Consider the following 20,249-nt stretch of genomic DNA (forward strand, 5'->3'; position numbering starts at 1 on the left):
CTGTAAATATTGAGATGTCCACAGTGGTCTTATTTCCATGGTGACCTCTCTGCTACGAAATGATGACTCAGTGAATATGCATTTACAATATATTTCTACTGTACTACAGAATCGACATTAAACTGCAAACTAAAAACAGTGAAAACCTCCTTTTTCCTCCAATTACAAAATCTAGTTCCCGCGAAAAAACCATGTACAGTACCTAAACAGCTGAGCTGTGCGCAGGCTGCGAGTGCCGCGGCCAGCCGAGGCACGATACTGCGGACACAGTTGGCGTCCAGCCGGAAGTCCAGCAGGCAGGTCACCAGGTCGATGGACGGCCGGGACAGGACTGACCGATCTGACAGAAGGTCCTGAGTGAAATGAAAAAAATTGAAAGTGGAGTGTAACAGTAACGTGAGAAAGTCCAGACGGAAGTCCAGCAGGCAGGTCACCAGGTCAATGGATGGCCAGGACAGAACTGACTGGTCCGACAGCAGGTCCTGGGGTGAAAAGGGGGGGAATGAAAAATTAAAAAAAATCCGCTGGGTAAGTGTTGAATGGAAGCTGCTCCAGACCATTGAACTTAATACCCATAACTAATGCTGCTCTCATACATCCAGTTTTTGAAAGCAAGAAAGAAGTTAGGTCCATGATACAATAACAGGAGGGGGAAATGAAAAATCTTGACCCAATTCAGTGTACTAAAATGTTACTGAACTGGTAGGCATTGCAGTATATAGGGGAGGACATGCAAGTCCTGGCTACAGGGATATGATCCACCCAGGAATTCTTGGGTTATCGTGTTTACAGACAGACACACACACACAGACAATGTTACACAAAATACAACCTTCTGGTAAAAAAATAAATAGAATATAAAACCAAGGGTCACCCAATTCCAATTTTAGTCAATTAATGGTTGTCTATTGGAAAGGCGGCCTAAACAAGCATTGACATGTTTACATCAAAAGAATGAATAGAACATAGAAACATTACACCCTAACATAATAGTGCTAGCCTACTCTAGAGCACACTCCTGTCCAAGTTTAAGAATCTTTCCCTGACATTTCTGCAGGCTGTGATACCTTAGGAGCAGCAGCAGGCATGATGGGGAAGACGGTGAACCTCCAGCCCCAGCCGTTCACAGAACCGTCGCTGGTGAACTTCCACTTCAGCTCGTCCCCCGCTATCCTCAACTCAGACGACCAGTCACTCCACTCACGACCTACATGTAAGCAAAAAGTCAGACTCTTTTTAAACTCTTTTTTATTCTTATGTCATGTTTACCCAGGGTAGCCCTGCTCAGTGATTACCACTGCTTTACAGAGGGGCCATGCGTTACATAAAATAAAGTACATACAGTGATAATACAAACAGAAAATCAACATACAAAAATGATAATAATGATCATAATGAAAACAATGACAGTAATGATAACAATAATAAATAAATGATAACAATCATAATGCAAATCATAATACAGATCATAATCCAATCCGTTTCTGGTCGTCATTGAGGGGTCAGAGGTCAGAACACAAGAATTGTCTTCTGCATCCCTTTGGTTGCTAGTTGTACGAAGAAGGTTTTACGTTGAAAAGATATTTGAAGAAGGGTGTTATGTTGAGAAGTTGGCTACAGGAAATTGAATAATGCATACTATTAGGTACTAGTGTTTCTTAGATGTAAGATCTGACCTTCCAGGCTTTATCAGTATACAGGGTAAGTAGCACAAACCATATCTCCTCTTACATTTTTTTCCATTACAAAGAAACAAGGAAAAGTCAAATCCATGTACTTTATAATTCTTGTAGTAATTTGACAATGTATACATGTATCTGTATACTATTATTTTGTTGTGACCTGTACTTAACCCAGTGGGTATATGTGTACGATAAAGGTCTTCATTCATTCATTAAACCATTCTTGAAACACACCTGATCTAACAGATACCACCCTGTTGGCTCCATCCATGATGGTGAGGGGGTCGTGTCTTCTCTCCGTGGAGCATTGTCGGTCAAACTCTACACGCAGCGCCTCCGCACCTGGACAGGGAACCACACACAACATCAAAACTTGCCTGAATCTGGAATGTTTTAAATGCTTAACCTTACCAGGACCCTTATACCATTGATAATTATCAACATACCCAAACTAAACAAGTCCATACAGGTGTCTTACAGGCAGTATGACACATGCCTATGCAAAAAACAACAAGTCCTTCCTGCACCAGATGGGGGATACTTTAGGTGCCCATATTTCAATACCCCAAAGCAATCATTACAGCAGGGGGCTAGTCCACTGGTAGTGGTGTGTGTGATCAACCACCATACTCCAAAAATAGTTACTCAAGCAACTGGGTAAAATTTTGAAACAGTCAGACGTTTCAGACAGCATCCATTCTGTCACTGATGAAAGACAGCGGATGCTGTCTGAAACGTCTGACTGTTTCAAAATTTTATCCAGTTGCTTGAGTAACTATTTTGGGCGTATCTTACCACGTGGATGTCTAACCTTCATGAACTACCATACTCTTTCCCAAATGCTGAATGCTAAGCAGAGAGAGCATTTTTGATGATTTGGCCGGGATCAAACTCAGGAACTAACAAATGCAAGGCGAACACTCTATTTACTTGACCATTGCATTTGTCTAAAGGGACAGCCCAAAAGAGCTTGACCCACCAACCACCAGTCCTGAACCCACCTGCGATCCTGACGTGCCCACTGATGGAGGTGTCGTCCCCGTAGGGATGCGGGCTCTCCTGGACCACAGGCTGCATGGCGTTCCTGTTCGCCTCCGTGTCGGAGGCCACGTCCTCCAGCTCCGTCACACAGAGCTCCAGCAACATCTCCGCTACCTGGACAGGAAGTCACACATTTAGTACACATGTTTGTTTTATTGTTTTGTTTTATTTATTTGCACATAAAGACAGAAAGCAATAACGAATTAATTAGACGTACAATAAGACCGCGCAGGAGGAGGAGAGAAGCCTGCAAGGTTTATAGAAGCCCTCCTCCTTTTAACTTAACAAATGTCGATTACAAGAATGATAAGATGAGTAACGAACAAAGGTATAACAAATGATGAAATAAACATAATGAACAACTATATGACAAAAAATCGAATACTGATAATTCAACATGTTGATGTGAAATCTAAAAAGCAGGGCTGTCTTTAGGACCGGTTCTGAAAGAATAAGTGGGACTGAAAAAAAATGTAAAGCTGTAGGCAACCATACTAAAAAGGGAACTATGCTGGCATCATTTTAGCTCAAGGAACTCAATGAAGAGTTGAGCTAATCTTCCACTGGTCGTGACAGAGAAGACAGACGGTATGTACAGTACATGTATTTACAGGTTCATTGTACAGGGGAAATTCTTCTAACTCTTTGCCACAAGCACAATGAACAGTGGACCACAACTTAATTTCCCGTCTTAGGGACCGCTACTCTTTCCAGTTGCATTAAGGACTGCAGAAAGAATAGCTACATTCATATTGTAAGCTAATTGTGGATCTGAAATAAAGTCAAGTCAAGCATGTTGGGTGAGCGACACAGCTGGGATTTGAAGCAAGATTAAATACCACCGGATCACACATCTTTCTCAGAAAGGGTGCACTGAGAAGCCAGCCTACCTGAGGGTTGAACTTGCCCATGGCAGTGAGGACAGCAGAGATGGCCTCCCTCCCCGCCTCCCCTGCCCGACCTGCCACCGCCAGCTTCAGCAGGTCCACGAGGACACGAGCGTCGTCAGCGCTCAGCTTGCCCGTGAACTCATCCAGGTCTGCCACGGGAGGGGCCGGGTCCTGGTCAGAACCACTGGTGACCTAGGAAACATCCAGTAACACAGGTTACTTATATATATATGTGGTCATATAGAATACAAAACAGTGTATTCCGTATCACCCAAGGTACCAACCTGACCACAGGTTGCATGGGAGAGCTAGGACCCACGCAAATTTATTTGATATTTTATTAAGCCATTAGCTATTAACATACAAATTTATGTCATACTTACACGAAAAGTACAAATTTCAATGCAAAAAATCGCTAAAGTTTATAAAAGTTTGTGTCCTCGAACAAAAATCAATGTTAAATGCAAAATACAAAAAAGGATGGGTTTACCTCCTCCGTCGATGTAATGGCTTCTGCCACATAGGCTGACGCACTAAGAGCTGGGATGCTACCGCTTCCAGACAGATGGGGGTGCTTGCCCTCCTCCTTAGATATGCTGATGTCGATGTCTTCCACGGACACTTCCTGGGCCTTCTCAGGTTTTGTTTCCTCCAGACTGTCCGGCTGCTCCTGGGAGTTGTCTTTCACGGCGTAGGACTCAGGCACAGCCAGAGCACTCACCTGGGCCTCCCTGTAGTGAAAGATACAAAAAACATGTATCATAACGTGAATAGTGTAATTCTTGATTTGTTAACTTACTTAATTTTAGCTGATATAACGGTCTCTAGTCAACAGCTAAAATTTCATCATCGCAAAAATTTCATCACTTATATTTGAGACAGTAATGTTTGCTCCTACCGTTAAAATCAAGTGCCGTGGCCTACTCCATTTTCCCCCCAACGTATATTTTTGTGCCGCTATATTAAAGTGATTTACGTTTTGCTACGTGTTCTGTGATGTGTTATGTGTGGGTCAAGACACCAGCAATAGCTGCCTGTGTCCACCCAAGTATATTTTGTTGTTGCAATTCCAATCAAATCAAAATCAAACCAAAATCAAATCAAAATCCAGAAAGCAAGGGACAATGAATTAAATAATGTGTGCACACGCATATGTGTGAGTGCAAAATGTGATATGAAATATACAAAGCATATGAAATGACGTCTGTTTGTGCAAATTTCTTGGCCTTAATATTGCTTGGGCCTTAATATTGCTTGGGTTTCCTTTAACTTAATCATCTTTTGATGTTCTCACCTGGCATAGATGATCTGCAGAGCGGAGAGGATGTGCCCCAGAGCCTGTTGCTTAGCAACGTTGGTCTCCAGGGAGAGGACGATCCTGGCGAGGGAGGGGCGGTGAGGTTTGGAGGGCAGCTGGCTGGTGGAGCTGGCTCCCATGTTGTCTGTCTCAGGCTCCACACCTGGAAATAGAAATGTTTCATGTACTGATTTCTTCTTCTTCTTGGACTACCCCAAAGTAACCCTTTTATAAATGGAAAGAAGGAAGCTTGGGTGCATTGGTCACATCACCAGAGTCCAACCTGCAATCTGCAAGAGAAGAGATCCTGTCACCAGAAGCAGAGGGAAGCCACGCGGGAGATGACATCAGGGACTCGACTGGAAGGTCACAGGCAGACTGCACGCAGAGGGCAAAGGACAGGGAAGGATGGAAGAAGCTAGTCCCTGACCCTCGAGATGAGGATGGGACAAGGTTGGGTTGGGGGTAGAGGTCCGGGCTAGGGCGGGCAGGCCTCCAGCCTGGCTTGAAAAGACTCAATAGTGGGAGCCATAATTACTAGCTCTAACATCTTCAGATAAATATCACTGTGCAAATTATCTATGACTAGAAACAAATCATCAAGTTCTAAACCACAAATTTCTCAGCAGAACTGACCGAGAGCGGACGCCCCCAGCGGGTCCCTGGACATGGTGAAGAGCACGGGCTCGTGTCGGGACGGCACGGCGGAGTCCGTGGTCGTCCAGGCAACGCTGTGAGACGACCCACAGGCCACCCGTGTGACCTTTACCCCCTCCAGACCCTGCACCAGGGACGGGCGCCGGTTCACGGTGGTGGTGCCATTGCCCTGCTGGCCATGGTCGTTGTCTCCCCACGCAAAAACCTGTGATATAAAATACGCTTTCATCAGTTTCATGTCATGAAGTTTACATTGGAATGGCCCCTGTACCAACACCCTAGCCAGTGCATGGGAATGGTCCCTGTAAGAATATGTTACTGTGTTTATTTGTGAAACTGTAAATGTGTTGATGTATGTTATGATGTATGTTTGAGCAAAGATGTAAAAAAAACAACCATGAGATTTGAAGAAAAAAATGAAATTGACATTTTTCGGACAGACGGTGAATTTTTCCGTCTGAACAAGCAAATTTCCGTCCTGGGATGGATAGAGAGACAGGTCCTGGTGACAGCCTTGACTACATTTTCATATTTACCTGTCCTGTGTCGGTGACAGCCAGACAGTGTAGAGCTCCCACGGCCACATGGATCACCTTCTTCCCCCTCAGACCCTCCACAATCTGGGGCTTCCTCACGTGCGCATCACTGCCATGGCCCAGCCTGAAGTAGTCTCCTTTTCCCCTGAACAGGAAAATAAAATGTTATTCATTAATTATCATTGTTGTCATTATAATTGATATTTGGTTGGCCGAATTCTATCTCTTCGCAGCCAGGGGCTGAATTGGGAGGAGCGCACAATTGGCGGGACTGAATTGCAAGGGTCTGGAGCAGGTGACCTCAATACGACAATTGCCTCATGTGCGGCCATAGGACTGTAGGTTTTGAACCACTCAGACCCGGATGGACCCCTACACTTTTCAGTAAGTGCATTGGGTTCTTAAATATGCCCGAGGTGTAGCTTTCCTCAAACACGGGACCTCCATTAAACGTCCTATCTGAGGGACGTCCCTAACTGAAGTTAGGTACTCATTTACATCTAAGTGAAGTGAGGAAAGTGCCTTTCCCAAGGGCACAAAACTTGGGGCATATTGGTGGTTTCGAACCCAGGACCTCTAGGTTGTGGGCGTTACACCCTACTGATTGTGCCACCAAATGACACATCCTATTATTTCGTATTCACACAAACAGAATGGTGATACAAAGTTCACAGGGAATACTACACCATGTATCAGATATTGCCTTAAACATGAGGATTCATCCACAGATTCTCGAGTTATGCTATCTACATATACATGCACATACAAACACACATAAACACAAGTTACGAAAAAGCCACCAGGAGACCCATTCTTGAACTTGACCTTCGTCTTACTGCTGCCTACCAAATATCCTGAACATCCATCCATAGTTTCTCGAGTTAGGCTCTTTATAACAAACACTCATGCATTCACAGCCACTCTAGGCTGGAATCCAAACCTATCATAATACCTCCTAAGGCCACACCAATTTAATTTCTTGGTTAACAGATTTTTTGAAAAACTGCTACATATAAATTCCAAAATCAACATGAAAACAGAATCTTAGAGGAAAGCCTGTACTTTGGTGCACACAGTTTCAGTGAGTGAACAGGGTCAGGTGCAAGTTTTTTACCCAGCCTTCTGTTTTTATGATTTTTTTGGGCTAAAATTGAAAAAAATCTGGTAACCAAAAAATTGAATTGGTGTGGCCTAAGTGTCCTCCCTGCGAGGTGGGGATGTACATACAAGTATACATTGTATGTAGAAGGTGTATTGAGAAAGCCAACTTTGTCCCGAAAAAGTTTAAAACAAAGTTGTACTTAGAATTGTAAAATTAATCATACATCAAATGGTTCAAATATAGGGAAGTTCAGTGAAATTTAAATGGTACGTAAATGAATGTTTGGGTTAAACTAAAAGAAATATTTCTGTCAGTTTTTTTGGGCTTAAGGATCTAATAGACACTCTAGCGGTGAGGCACTTTATATGCTAATGAGTGCGTTGCAACATGTATTCATTGATTGACATCTATGAATTGCAAGAATCTAGTAATAACACAGCTGTTGCTGGAAACCTTTATGTCAATACCTTTCCTATGTTCTCCATTGTGAGATGCAACCTTTGCCTCACGTCAGACTTGAATAACAAGAATATTCTACTAACTATCATTACTTAGTCCTTGATAGAAAAACACTTATTTAGCAGTTATTAGAAAATTCTTCCTCTGTGTTAGACTGATAATGATGGACATCAAAAGCTCCAACAGTTATTAAAGACTTAAAGGTTAATATGATGAAAGATTCAGTCAAATTTAAAGGGCTTCGCACCAATATATGTTTGGGTTAATTTCAAAGAAATATTTCTTGCAACTTGGAGATGTAGTTGTCACTCTGATGATGGGGCACTTTTTCACATCTATTTTCACGACAACATTTGGGATAGGCCACACCAATTTTAAAAAAATTTAAAAAATGCTAGATTGGAAAAACAAAATGAAAACAGAATCTCAGAGGAATGTTTTGGTGCACACAGTTTCAGGGAGTGAACAGGGTTGGGTGCAAGTTTTCACCCCAGCCTTCTGTTTTCATGATTTTTTTGTGCTAAAATTAACCACTTAACCAAGAAATTAAATTGGTGTGGCCTTAGGTAGGTATAAAAGAAAAAGTGTAAGATGACATCATCTTTAGAATTGTAAATTGTACATTAACGAGTCAATACGTAGGGAAGTTCAGTCCAATTTAAAGCGTTTGGTATTGACAAAATCTGTTTGTGATAAACTAAAAAATGTTTCTGTTTCTTGGGGATCTGGTCAACACTGAAAGATGAACATAATTATTCACACCATATACCTTGGGGTGGGTCATTAACCCTTAATTCATTGGTTGACATCTAATAATTGCAAGAATTTTGTAATAACTTCTGTTGCTGGAAACTTTTATGTCGATAGCTTTCCAATACCCTTCGTTATGAGATGCGTTTTTTGCCTGACGTCATTCTAATAACTATCAACATTACTTAGGCAGTCCTCCATAGAAAAACAGTTACATGAAAATAACATAGCATTTATTAGAAAATTCTTCCTCTGAGTTAGACTGAGAATGATAGACATCGAAAGCCTCAGGTACAAAGGTTGCAAGTTACAGTTATTAAAACTTCATGTAAAGATCGGCCGCTGAATACCTTTGACGTCAAAGGAGACCTTCATACACAAAAGTTGTTACAAACAACATTTTTTCTTGGCAGGATATCACGTTCGAGCCAGCATAAATTGGCTGTCTTTAGCCCATACTTGCCATTAGTATATATACTGCTACCTCAAGTGTCTGTTCAGCTGCTGGCACCAGAAAAGAGTACACTACTCCTGGCTAAGTGACGTGTTTTTGTGCTATTTTCCTATCAAAATGCAGGAAGACACCGACGGCCCGCCAGTAGAGGATGGCATCAACCCCATGCTATACTTAAGCTCGACGTCTCGCGATCTCCAGATAACATACCTCATCATCAGCCTGGTGCTGTCGGTAGGATGTGGCCTGCTCCTCATTTTCCTGGTTTGGAAAAAAGAGTATCTGCAGAAACCAAGCCACTTTCTCCGCTGCAATTTGGCTGTGGACGACATCATCTTCACCAGCTTCCTCATCCCCTTCCGCATCTACGCACTTTTCCGGCAAGATGTCGGCGGGGAACATATGTGGTGCTCGGCTAGACTACTGTTAGGGCCCGCATGTCTGACATCCATGGGTGGTACAATGCTCATGATGGCGATGGATCTGTACTACTTTGTGTGCCATCCCCTACACTACCACGACAAAGTCACCACAAAACGTGTGGTTGTGGGCATCGTGGCGATCCGGGTCTGGTCCTTGTTCTTCGGACTAGTGTCTGGGGCCGTGGGAGGACTGCCCAAATACAGCGTGCCATGTGAGTGGGAAGCTGCAGACAGTGTCTCCCCATTTGCCATTTTCCTAAACGTCAACACCCTTGCCGTCTTACTTGCCGGTCTCTTCATCACGACTCTCTACTGCCTCGTCTTCAAGGAAGCCAGAAGACAACAGCAAAGGGACGAGAACCACGACTTGTGGGTCTTCCAGACCAGGGCATTCAAAAAGATGTTGCCCCATGCCATTGTTTGGACTGTATCTGTTACCACTGTCGTTTTCCAGGTGGCTATGAGACGAGCTAACATCAGTGAAGAACGAATGTCTCAAAATGCGCTGATCATCGCTGATGACGTGTCCATCCTCCTGTTCCTGACGTTATCGTCCATGGCCAACCCCATGGTCTATAGCTTGCGGCTCCCGGAGTTTCGTCGTGCCATGAAGGAGCTGTGTGGATGGCGAACCAACCAACCTGTGGAACCGGTACGGCGGCATCAGGATATAGAGATGGCAGCAATCGCCGGTCCTGGTCAGGGTCCGTCGGCCACAGAATCGACAGCAGGTCAAACCAACGCAGAAGGACCGAAGCCAACAACAAAGGAGCATACACCTTTCGACCAAGCACAAAAGACGACAACACAGGCAGACGCAAGCCCAGAGCTAGCACCTTCTACAGAATACAGTGGCTGTAAGACCGCTTCAGGGCGACCATTCCGGCTAACAGTAAGGGCAGAAGTACACCCAGAACCTACAACGACGAAGAAGGATGCACCTTTTGACCAAGCACAAAAGAAGACAACACAGACGGACCCCAGCCCGGAGCTAGCACCTTCTACAGAATACAGTGGCAACAAAACCACTTCAGAGCGACCATTCCGGCTAACAGTAAGGGCAGAAGTACACCCTGAACCCACAATGACAAAGAAGGATGCACCTTTCGACGAAGCACAAAAAAAGACAACACAGGCAGAAATGATCACAGAACCAGCGCCCATCACAGAATACAGTGGCTACAAGACGGCTTCAGCGCGACCCTTCCGGCTAACTGTAAGAGCAGAAATACACCCTGAACCTACAACGACGAAGAAGGATACACCTTTCGACCAAGCACAAAAGAAGACAACACAGAAAAACATGATCACAGGACCAGCGCCCATCACAGAAATACAATGCTGAACCTACAACGACGAAAAAAGATGCACCTTTCAACCAAGCACAAAAGAAGACAACACAGGAAGACCCCAGCCCGAGATTAGCACCCTCTACGGAATGCAGTGGCAACAAGACCACTTCAGAGCGACAGTTCGGTCTAACAGTAAGGGCAGAAGTACACCCAGAACCTACAACAACGAAGAAGGATGCACCTTTCAACCAAGCACAAAAGAAGACAATACAGGCAGACCCCAGCCCGGAACTAGCACCTTCTACAGAATGCAGTGGCTACAAGACAGCTTCAGCGCGACCATTCCGGCTAACAGTAAAGGCAGAAGTACATGTACACCCAGAACCTATAACGAAGAAGAAGGATGCACCTTTCCACCAAGCACAAAAAAAGACAACACAGGCGAACATGATCACAGGACCAGCGCCAATCACAGAAATACAATGCTGAACCTACAACGACGAAGAAGGATGCACCTTTCGACCAAGCACAAAAGAAGACAACACAGGAAGACCCCAGTCCGGAACTAGCACCTTCTACAGAATGCAGTGGCTACAAGACGACTTCAGCGCGACCATTCCGGCTAACAGTAACAGTAAGGGCAGAAGTACACCCAGAAGCTACAACGACGAAGAAGGATGCACCGCTGTGAAGCGGTCTGACAGCCGGGGTATTTCTGTGATGGGCGCTGGTTCTGTGATCATGTCTGCCTGTGTTGTCTGCTTTTGTGCTTGGTGGAAACGTCCTTTCCACCAAGCACAAAAGCAGACAACACAGGCAGACATGATCACAGAACCAGCGCCCATCACAGAAATACCCCGGCTGTCAGACCGCTTCACAGCGACCATTCCGGCTAACAGCAAGGGCAGAAGTACACGCAGAACCAACACAACGTTCGGAAGAGGGCATCAAGGAAACTCTTCCTGGACAACTCTGCACGTCGCTGCAGAAATGGCAGACATACCTTCATCAACGTTGGACACAGAGACCGATGAGGGAACAGTAGGACACACTGTGAACCAGTTAGTTTGAAAAACCCACTTGCGAGTCCGACGGTGGCATAGTAGGACGCTTCAACAAGCCAGTGCAAGAAAAGTCAACCCTGAAGATAAGACACCGAAAGAGGCAAGTCAAAGGAAATGTGCTGTCATAAAACAGTGAAACAAAACCGAAAGTAGTAACAGATTTGGGCAAGTTGGGAACAGAACTACCCAAGAATAACTGTGGTCACACAAGTGTATGTCAACGTACTACAAAAACACGTTTTGATCCAGAGTAAGAAAACTGAGCGATTCGGACAAGCCAGGGCATGACAAGTGCAGCGTACATCACCCTTCAACTAGGACAGAGGTAGGCTTGTTTGTATCAATCCTCAAGTTATTCATTGACATCCACAGTGTAAGACAAAAAATTTTTTCACAATCATGATCCATACAATCTTGAACTACAATACCCTGGTGGTTTTTCCTAACATAATTGTTGTAATATTTTGGTATGAGTTAGACTTACAATGCCTCATTACAGTCTCTTGGTTAGTAAATGTTGAAATAGGGGCACTGCAAGGGCGCCCATTTAGGGGAGTTTGTGGAGAAAGACCCTCGTTGTATCTCCAAGCCTGTAGAAATTGATGACCATAGTTTAATGGCTGTTAGAATAGATTTAGAATGGTTGTCAATTACATGACGACGTTATGTTGTGCTTGGGGCACTCTTGGACGATTATGATTTGTATGCAACTGTAATCTTGGGTGATTTCAATGCTTCGCTCACGAATACAGATTTGGTGTATTGTAACAGGAATTTTGTGAGGAATCTGGTTTATATACTGTTTTGACAGGGAACTTCTTCCTGCTGACTTATACACTTATTGCAGTGATGTCCTTGTTACTGCATTTGTACATCGATATCACTGTTTGGCAAGTGACATGGCACACCAAAACATCACTGATATTGATAGAAGGTCTGTGTAACACTAAATGTTCTCACATGGTAATTATGATACCAGACACGATAATTGGTTGCCCTAACTGGGGCAGAGAAGACTACAGACCTCTGGAAAAAAAAAGTGTTTTTCTTTGTACTCCATCATTGTGACAAGGAGGTCTCTCTTCAACCTCCTTGATAGCGAAGTTCATAGGCCTGCTGTGATTTCTGTTGTCAACTTCTTGCCCTTTGGTGTTTAATTCTGGGATGCAAATCTCTTCTCTGGAAATATCTGAGGTAATTAGAAACTTGCCCAAGGCGAAAGCATGTAGATCAGATACAATCAGAAGCGAGCACTTGAAGTATGCGGGACCTAAACTTTGTATCCACCCGTCAGAATATTGTTTTCTGCTTTCATACATAACTTTATACAAATTTAGTGTCTCCATTTCAGTCGGGTTCTAGTAAGAACTTAATGACAACGTCAAATTAAAGCACAAGTATGGAGACATCAACCAACCATCCAACTATAGCTAGCTAATATGTCATCCCAAAATCTTGTCATTGAATGAAAATAAGTGCAAATCAATTTAATATTTCTTTCATGAAGGATTTCCCCCTCCCCCTGTAATAGTACTGAATAGAAAAGCTAGTGACTATACTGACGATGGTAGTGGCGTCGCATGTTGTAATGGCAGGGTGTTTGAATCCTCTGACATGCCCTGTTGATGTTGTGCCCTTGGGAAAGGCACTTTACACAAATTTCCTCACTTCACTCAGGTGTAAATGAGTACCTAGCTTTGGTTAGGGATATCCCTCGGATAGGACGTTAAATGGAGGTCCCATATTTGAGAAAAGCCACACCTCGAGCACGTAAAAGAACCCACCACACCTAAGAGTAGGAGTCCTTCCCAGTGTGAGTGGATCAAATAGATCTGTCTGGATATACAGCTTGTACTGTTTAGTACAATCCTGGTGTGTTATGCCATGAGGCAGTTTACCAGGTATGCAACACAAACAAACAAAACAAAAAAGATGCATGCATTTTACGTGTTTCAATTTCTGCTGACATGAAATCTGGAAAACATGTTAATGTAATCATTAAGAAAAACAAGCTCTTACTTACAAAACCTTTGTGTCTGTACTCAAGATCTTTGCCAAATTTATTTGCTATATGTATGTGGCCCCGTTAAAATTTGCAGGTTCAGCTAGCTAACAATGTTATCAACTAGAACGAATACAAAAGCCACACTCTTGGCACTTATTACTCTTGCTACACTGAAGCACTATCTAAATCAAACTTAGAAGAAAATCACTATGTCTTTGATAATAAAAGCAAGAAGAGAATAAAAATTAGAAGAGAATCACAATATATGAATTCATAAAATCTATGTTAAATTCACACACATTCGGTGCTGGCTGCCTATTACTCGTAATGAAGTAAACAGCGTGCAGGGGTTTAAAGGAGCATTCCATTCCAAAATCGGGTATTCCTATCTGATAAAATCAGGTATTCCTATCTGATAGATTATATTTTTTGGGATACAAATGCACCTGACTTTTGACTAAATTGCTTCAGCTGTCTTTTTGACAACAATCATTTTCTAAATCCATGTACCCCAATACGGACCCGCTACTTGCATGGCCAATTTTGGGCACAATTTCAGTAGACGGGATAAGCAGTCGAGTGACTAGCACACATTTTGAAGGTACACAAAAACGTTTGAAGACTATCCCGTATTGGGAAAGAGATTTTGATACTTCTGTAAAAACCATTGGACTCTGGCATTGTTGGAAGAGTCCTCAGGGAATTCAAGAGCTTGATCGCTAAAATGATCCCCCTGCGTTCAGGCTTCAACTTAATAATATGGTAAATTTGACGAAATTGGATTCAAGCATAACAATTTAATCTCTGATGAATTATGATGCCCGCTTCTGGAGTGGAATGCTCCAGACCTTTTAAAGGGGACGCCGGCTTAGCATACCTTTTCCCAGATCTGACAGGTACAGAAATAGTGCCATTCCTTACCAGCCGAGGCTTCTGAATACAAAATGTACCTTTTAAAACCCAACTGTTGAGCGAACACCTTGCTTGACATTCCTAATTGTACATGTAAGGCCACGCCAATTTAATTTGTTGCTTCTCCGAATAGCCTGTCCTGTTATTTCCATTCACAAATTTTAACTCCCAATTTTACTATCTATGCAGTTGTAAAACTCAATAGCCACCAAAATAGATTATATAGCCCTGCACATACCTAAAAAGTGTGGTCACATTGATCATATTATAAGTAATAATTTTTCATTTATCAAAACTATTTCTCAATATCAATCCATATATCAATCCATATATTACATGATGGCAAAAGGTAATTTTGTTACTGAAATTATAGTTACTGTACTAGATCAAAGAAATGGGTGCATTTGCATAAAATGAGCCATACAAAGCCGAAACATGAATAACCCTCTTATTCTTAATGTTAATGCAAACCCTTATTTTTACCGCAGACTATTTGCAAAAAAATTTTTTTCGCCCTGTCGCTTCAATTTTTTTCTGAAAAAATCCGAGAAGCAACAAATGAAATTGGTGTGGCCTAAATATCATTAATAGTAATGTCTCGATGTTTAGTTTTGGTGAATGTGTGACTATTAATTCGGCAAGGATGTTTTCTGTATTTGTATCGCCTAAAGTTACGTAATTCAGTCTTAAAATTTTATTAGTTGGTTGCAATGTTGTTTCAGTAAATTGATGTACCGATATCTGTCCACATATCAATTTACCTAGTTGTACAGAACACTAAAACGACTCCAAGAAGACAGAAATTTAGTGTCTCTCTTTCAGTCTAGTTCTAGTAACAATTTACTGACAACTTTAAACATGTTTGTACTTAGACATGGCTGTCTCCAGGACCTGTCCCTCCGTCCCAAGACGGAAATTTGCTTCTTGGGATGGACAAAGATTTCATTCCATCAGTCCAAAGAATCTGAACTTCTTGACAGAAAATGAATGAAATTAATGTATTTTTGTATGCTTAAAATGACAGATTTAACAACAAAAATCAACAACATGGGCTCCCAAATAATGAGTGGGATGGAAAAACATTTAAAGCTGGAGACAGTCCTGTTGTACTAAAAAATTTCAACCTACATGTACTTTTAGATCATTTAAGTGCAAGTATATACCGGTACATGTACATTGTATGTAGGCTTGCTTAGTTCACAATTAGTCCACCTTTGGTGTTATACAGAAAATGGTAGTAGTAGCTGCATCCAGTATTCGATTATACTGCTGCCGGGGTCCCTGACACTGGGGTGGGTAGCAGTCAGCTAGCTATAGTTTTCACACTCTTGCCCTGTCTTAAATCCATATTCACCTACATGTACGCACGTGCAAAGGCTACTGAGACAGCAGTTCCTGGCACTAAGACTAAATATACTATCTTGACTATTACTATAGATGTCAAACGTAAACGTAATGTACTTTCATTATTTTGAACAGTATGACTGTGTATTTCCATTATGTAGCTCTTCGTTACTGTTATTTATGTAAAGGCCATGTTGATTTGATTATTTGGATAACATCCTCTGGGAACCCCAGCATTCTATGATATTAGCATCTCTTTTCCTATATTTTTTTTGCATATATTTGCTTATTTTGTAACTGCTTTGTACGATTTACATGAATATTTCCAAATCAAACTGAATTCAAATAAATTCAAATTTTCAAATAAATTCAAATTTTCATATTCAATTGTACAGTATGGTCAAAATTTTTTTGGATATGGAAAACAATTGGTGCATAGGCAGACATCATATACATGTAATCCCCTATAACCAAATCAGCATGGCCGAATGTAGCCCAGGTACGCATTGCTTGCAAAATTGTTGTACCGTGCAGCTAGTTATGAATTGTCATGCTCTGCACTGTGTCCACTTGGCTTTCCACGCAGTTCTAGTGCAATAAAGTTTGATGTCTTGTGGAACACGTATTGTCTTCCTCATATCTTTGGAAAACCAATAGGATTCAATTATCATGTCCAGACCTGGTAAGCCTTGGTGAGTGCCAGAGAGAACTGCACACGGAATGCCAGGAATCAAGCCTGTGACCTCTCGATTTTGTACCCACTAGCCTTGCCACCCGGCCATTCAAAGTCACTTGACGTCACATATTAGTATACAAAATTTAATGTGTATGTAGTAGCCAGTAAGTGATTATACTGCTGCAGGTTCCCTGACACAGGGGTGGGCAGCAGTTGGCTAGATCTTACACCATGCTTCCAAGCGGCTCTATGTCCTCCCTCTATCCAAGATTTCCTTGGTCTACCATGACCCATTTGCCTAGTAACTTAATTTTTTTGCTGCACAAATTTTAAAAATTAGAAGAAAAAAATGTGTGCACCAACCATGTCCAGACCTGGCCAGCCTTGGTGAGAGCCAGAGAGAACTGCGCCCCACACTCGATCTGGATGACGCCCTGACCTCCCAGTCGCTCCACGGGGTGGGGCTGGTTAATGATAATGATAAAGTTATAATTATAATGATAACATTTGTTATCATAACATTTGTTATCATAATAATGATATTGATAACATTTTGTTTATTGATTGATTTTGCAATCTCTAAGTACATGGTAGCGCTAAAGGGCTCTGAATTACAAACTTAGGTTAAAAATATCACATAACAAATGAATAAGATTGCCGCCATACAGATACATTGTAGGACAATCACTGTTAATCAATACAGCGTGTTGTACCACCTCAGAAAAGGACAAGAAATAGTCATGCATTTAAGTACCAGAGTTATCAACCAAGGATTGATGTGTTCAAAAATTTGTATTTTCCGAGAACCATAGTTGAATGGAACTCATCAAGTACTGTAGGAACATCCTCACTAAATAGCTTTAAGGAATGGTTGCAGTCAGAGGTGCAAAGACTATGTGTGACAAGCTGTTCAGTGAAGCTGGTGTGTTACGCCGAATGGGGGTTATACCGGCTATAAAGATACAGAATGATACAGATACATTACTTACAAAATCACATTACATACAAAAAAGCTCTATAAAAGTAGGTTACCTGGTTACAGCCCTCGCTGCCGCCCCGCCCGAGCTTCCCGAAGTCCCCGTCCCCCCAGGAGTACACGTTTCCCTCGTCTGTCAGCGCCAGGGTCTGGGCGTCGCGGCTGCCACAGGCTACCTGGATCACTCTCTGGCCGGCCAACGATTTTACCTGGAACGAAAAGGGAAAAAAGTGGACATTAGCACTGCAAAGCAACAAATAAAGCTCTCAAATAACATGAAAAGAGTCAACGATTTAACCTGGGACAAAGAAGAGAACAAAACAATTAACAGCCTCCCATTTAATTTGGGACATTTTAGCAATCTTAAATCAAATTGCTTAATATCACATCTGGTAGGTAAAAATTAGATTAAAATATGTAGCAGCCATTGATGATCGCCTGGGGATTAACCCAAGTCTGCAGAATTGAACCAGAATTCTGGGACCTGGAGCCAGAATTCTGAGAACTGGAGCCAGAATTCTGAGAACTGGAGCCAGAATTCTGAGAACTGGAGCCAGAATTCTGAGAACTGGAGCCAGAATTCTGAGAACTGGAGCCAGAATTCTGAGAACTGGAGCCAGAATTCTGAGAACTGGAGCCAGAATTCTGAGAACTGGAGCCAGAATTCTGAGAACTGGAACCAGAATTCTGAGAACTGGAACCAGAATTCTGAGAACTGGAACCAGAATTCTGAGAACTGGAACCAGAATTCTGAGAACTGGAACCAGAATTCTGAGAACTGGCGCCAGAATTCTGGGGACTGGAGCCAGAGTTCTGGGAACTGGAGCAGAATTTGGAATATATCCATATGGTGGGAGAAAAAGATGATGTGCTGAAAGAAAACACCAAGATTGTTTGTTTGTTTGTTACCTGTTTGGGCCTGAGCTGTGTGGTGTTGTCCCCATGGCCCAGCCTCCCGTACTCCCCCAGTCCCCAGGTGTACAGCTCTCCGTTGGAGGTTACTGCTGCGCTGTGAGAACTCCCGCAGGCGATGTCTCGCACACGCTTGGATTTCAGAGCCTCAATCAGTCTGGGCTTGTCACAATTCCTGTCGGAGATACGTAGATCAATCAATCAAGCAAGCAATTAACCAACCAACCAACCAACTAACTAATCATCTAGCCTTGAACACACTTGGATTTTAGAGCATCACCAATCTGGGCTTGTCACAGTTTTTGTTGGTGAAAACAGAGATCAAACAATCAATCAATCAATCAGTTGATAAACCAATCGTTCATCAATTAATCAATCAATCATCTAGCTTCCCATATGTTTGAACTACAGAGCCTACATAGGTTTGGGCTTGTCACAGTTGCTGTCGGTCGATTGATCGATAAATCCATTGACAAATCCATCAATCAGTCAATTCTTAAGACTTTGCTCATTATCTTATCAGTCAGATGTGAGTTTATCAACTGAAAGATAGAAAGCAGTACAGCTCAACGAGTGTAAATAATAAAATGCAAATAGGAAAACCAAAGACGGTTCGGTACTCACATCCGGCTGAAGTGTCCCAGTTTCCCGTCGTCTCCCTCCCCCCATGAGAAGACTTTCCCGTCCACAGTCAGGGCCATTGCATGGCGCCCACCTGCAGTACACACAACCAGGAAACCATGAAAAAAGGAAAATAATGTTCATGTGTCTCAATCTCAAAGTTTGAAAGACATTGTGCTACTGGGCCATGCATACCACTTTTGAAATAAATTTTTGTTCGACTCTTGTTTTTTACTTTTCAATTATATTCAAACACACATTAGCACATAAGTCTTAGAACACATTTGCAATTCCACAAATGTACACATTAACATTTCCACAAATATATAATCGGCATTTCCACAATTATACATTTACATATTATTACAGGGACCATTCCCACTGGCTTTTTTAAAAAACTTCTGCCTTAAAAATGGAAATCGTTTGAAAAATGCATCAAAATCATGTTCTATTACAGATGTTCATTATTAATAATAGTTATCAAAATGGAAAACAATCTGAAATTTGTGACTCTCCATTCAATATAGCTTACTGAAAACCTATCGTCCACAGGTAGTGGTACCATCAACAAATGTTACATGTTCAGCCATTTCCGAGAGCTCTTTTTGTTTAAAGTCCCGTCTTAAGGACTGAAACCAAATATGTTCCATCTTAATTTTCTTTTGCTCTCACCTGAGTGGACGGACACTTTCCTGACCACGTACTGGCTGAGTGATGACAATTGTCGTGGGACGGACACCGTTCCCGTGGAGATACCAAGCCCTAGTCTCCCATTGGTTGCTTCTCCGCAAGCGTACACCTTACCCTCAGCAGTGACTGGGAAGAAAGAAAGGACGGAAAGAATAAACTGAAAGTGATCTCGATATCACTGAAGACCACTACTCTTTCATTGGTCCTAACAGTATAGTATTTACAGGTTCATGTGGGATGCGTACACTTTACCCTGCAGTGACTGGGAAGGAAGAAAGTGAAAGTGATCTTGATCCAGTAAATTAGTTCAATGATCTTTTGAGAGAATACAGACGCTATGTACAGTATTCATGCGAGATGCGTACACCTTACCCTACAAAATGACTGGGAACAAAGGAAAAAGGAATAATCAAGTTGGCTCAGTGTTAAAAGTTTGTGACCAAAAGTTTCATCAAGTTGGTAAATCA

General features: G+C 42.3%; 1 protein-coding gene across 1 annotated transcript in view; it reads right to left on the bottom strand.

The window, feature by feature from the left end:
- Positions 1-20,249, bottom strand: part of LOC136436191 (E3 ubiquitin-protein ligase HERC2-like) — a 99,404-nt gene that overhangs the window by 18,621 nt on the left and 60,534 nt on the right. Inside the window, exons 58-71 of the mRNA XM_066429972.1 lie at positions 19,765-19,908; positions 19,096-19,186; positions 18,469-18,646; positions 17,616-17,768; positions 16,947-17,047; positions 6,104-6,248; positions 5,547-5,772; positions 4,908-5,073; positions 4,104-4,344; positions 3,614-3,805; positions 2,684-2,837; positions 1,917-2,024; positions 1,068-1,207; positions 203-353 (exon numbers count right to left, since the gene is read on the bottom strand). Of these exons, the coding sequence (XP_066286069.1) occupies positions 203-353; positions 1,068-1,207; positions 1,917-2,024; positions 2,684-2,837; positions 3,614-3,805; positions 4,104-4,344; positions 4,908-5,073; positions 5,547-5,772; positions 6,104-6,248; positions 16,947-17,047; positions 17,616-17,768; positions 18,469-18,646; positions 19,096-19,186; positions 19,765-19,908 (2,190 nt within the window). The remainder of the gene's footprint in view (positions 1-202; positions 354-1,067; positions 1,208-1,916; positions 2,025-2,683; positions 2,838-3,613; positions 3,806-4,103; positions 4,345-4,907; positions 5,074-5,546; positions 5,773-6,103; positions 6,249-16,946; positions 17,048-17,615; positions 17,769-18,468; positions 18,647-19,095; positions 19,187-19,764; positions 19,909-20,249) is intronic.

The sequence above is a fragment of the Branchiostoma lanceolatum genome, chromosome 6, assembly GCF_035083965.1.
Source record: "Branchiostoma lanceolatum isolate klBraLanc5 chromosome 6, klBraLanc5.hap2, whole genome shotgun sequence".
NCBI lineage: Eukaryota > Metazoa > Chordata > Leptocardii > Amphioxiformes > Branchiostomatidae > Branchiostoma > Branchiostoma lanceolatum.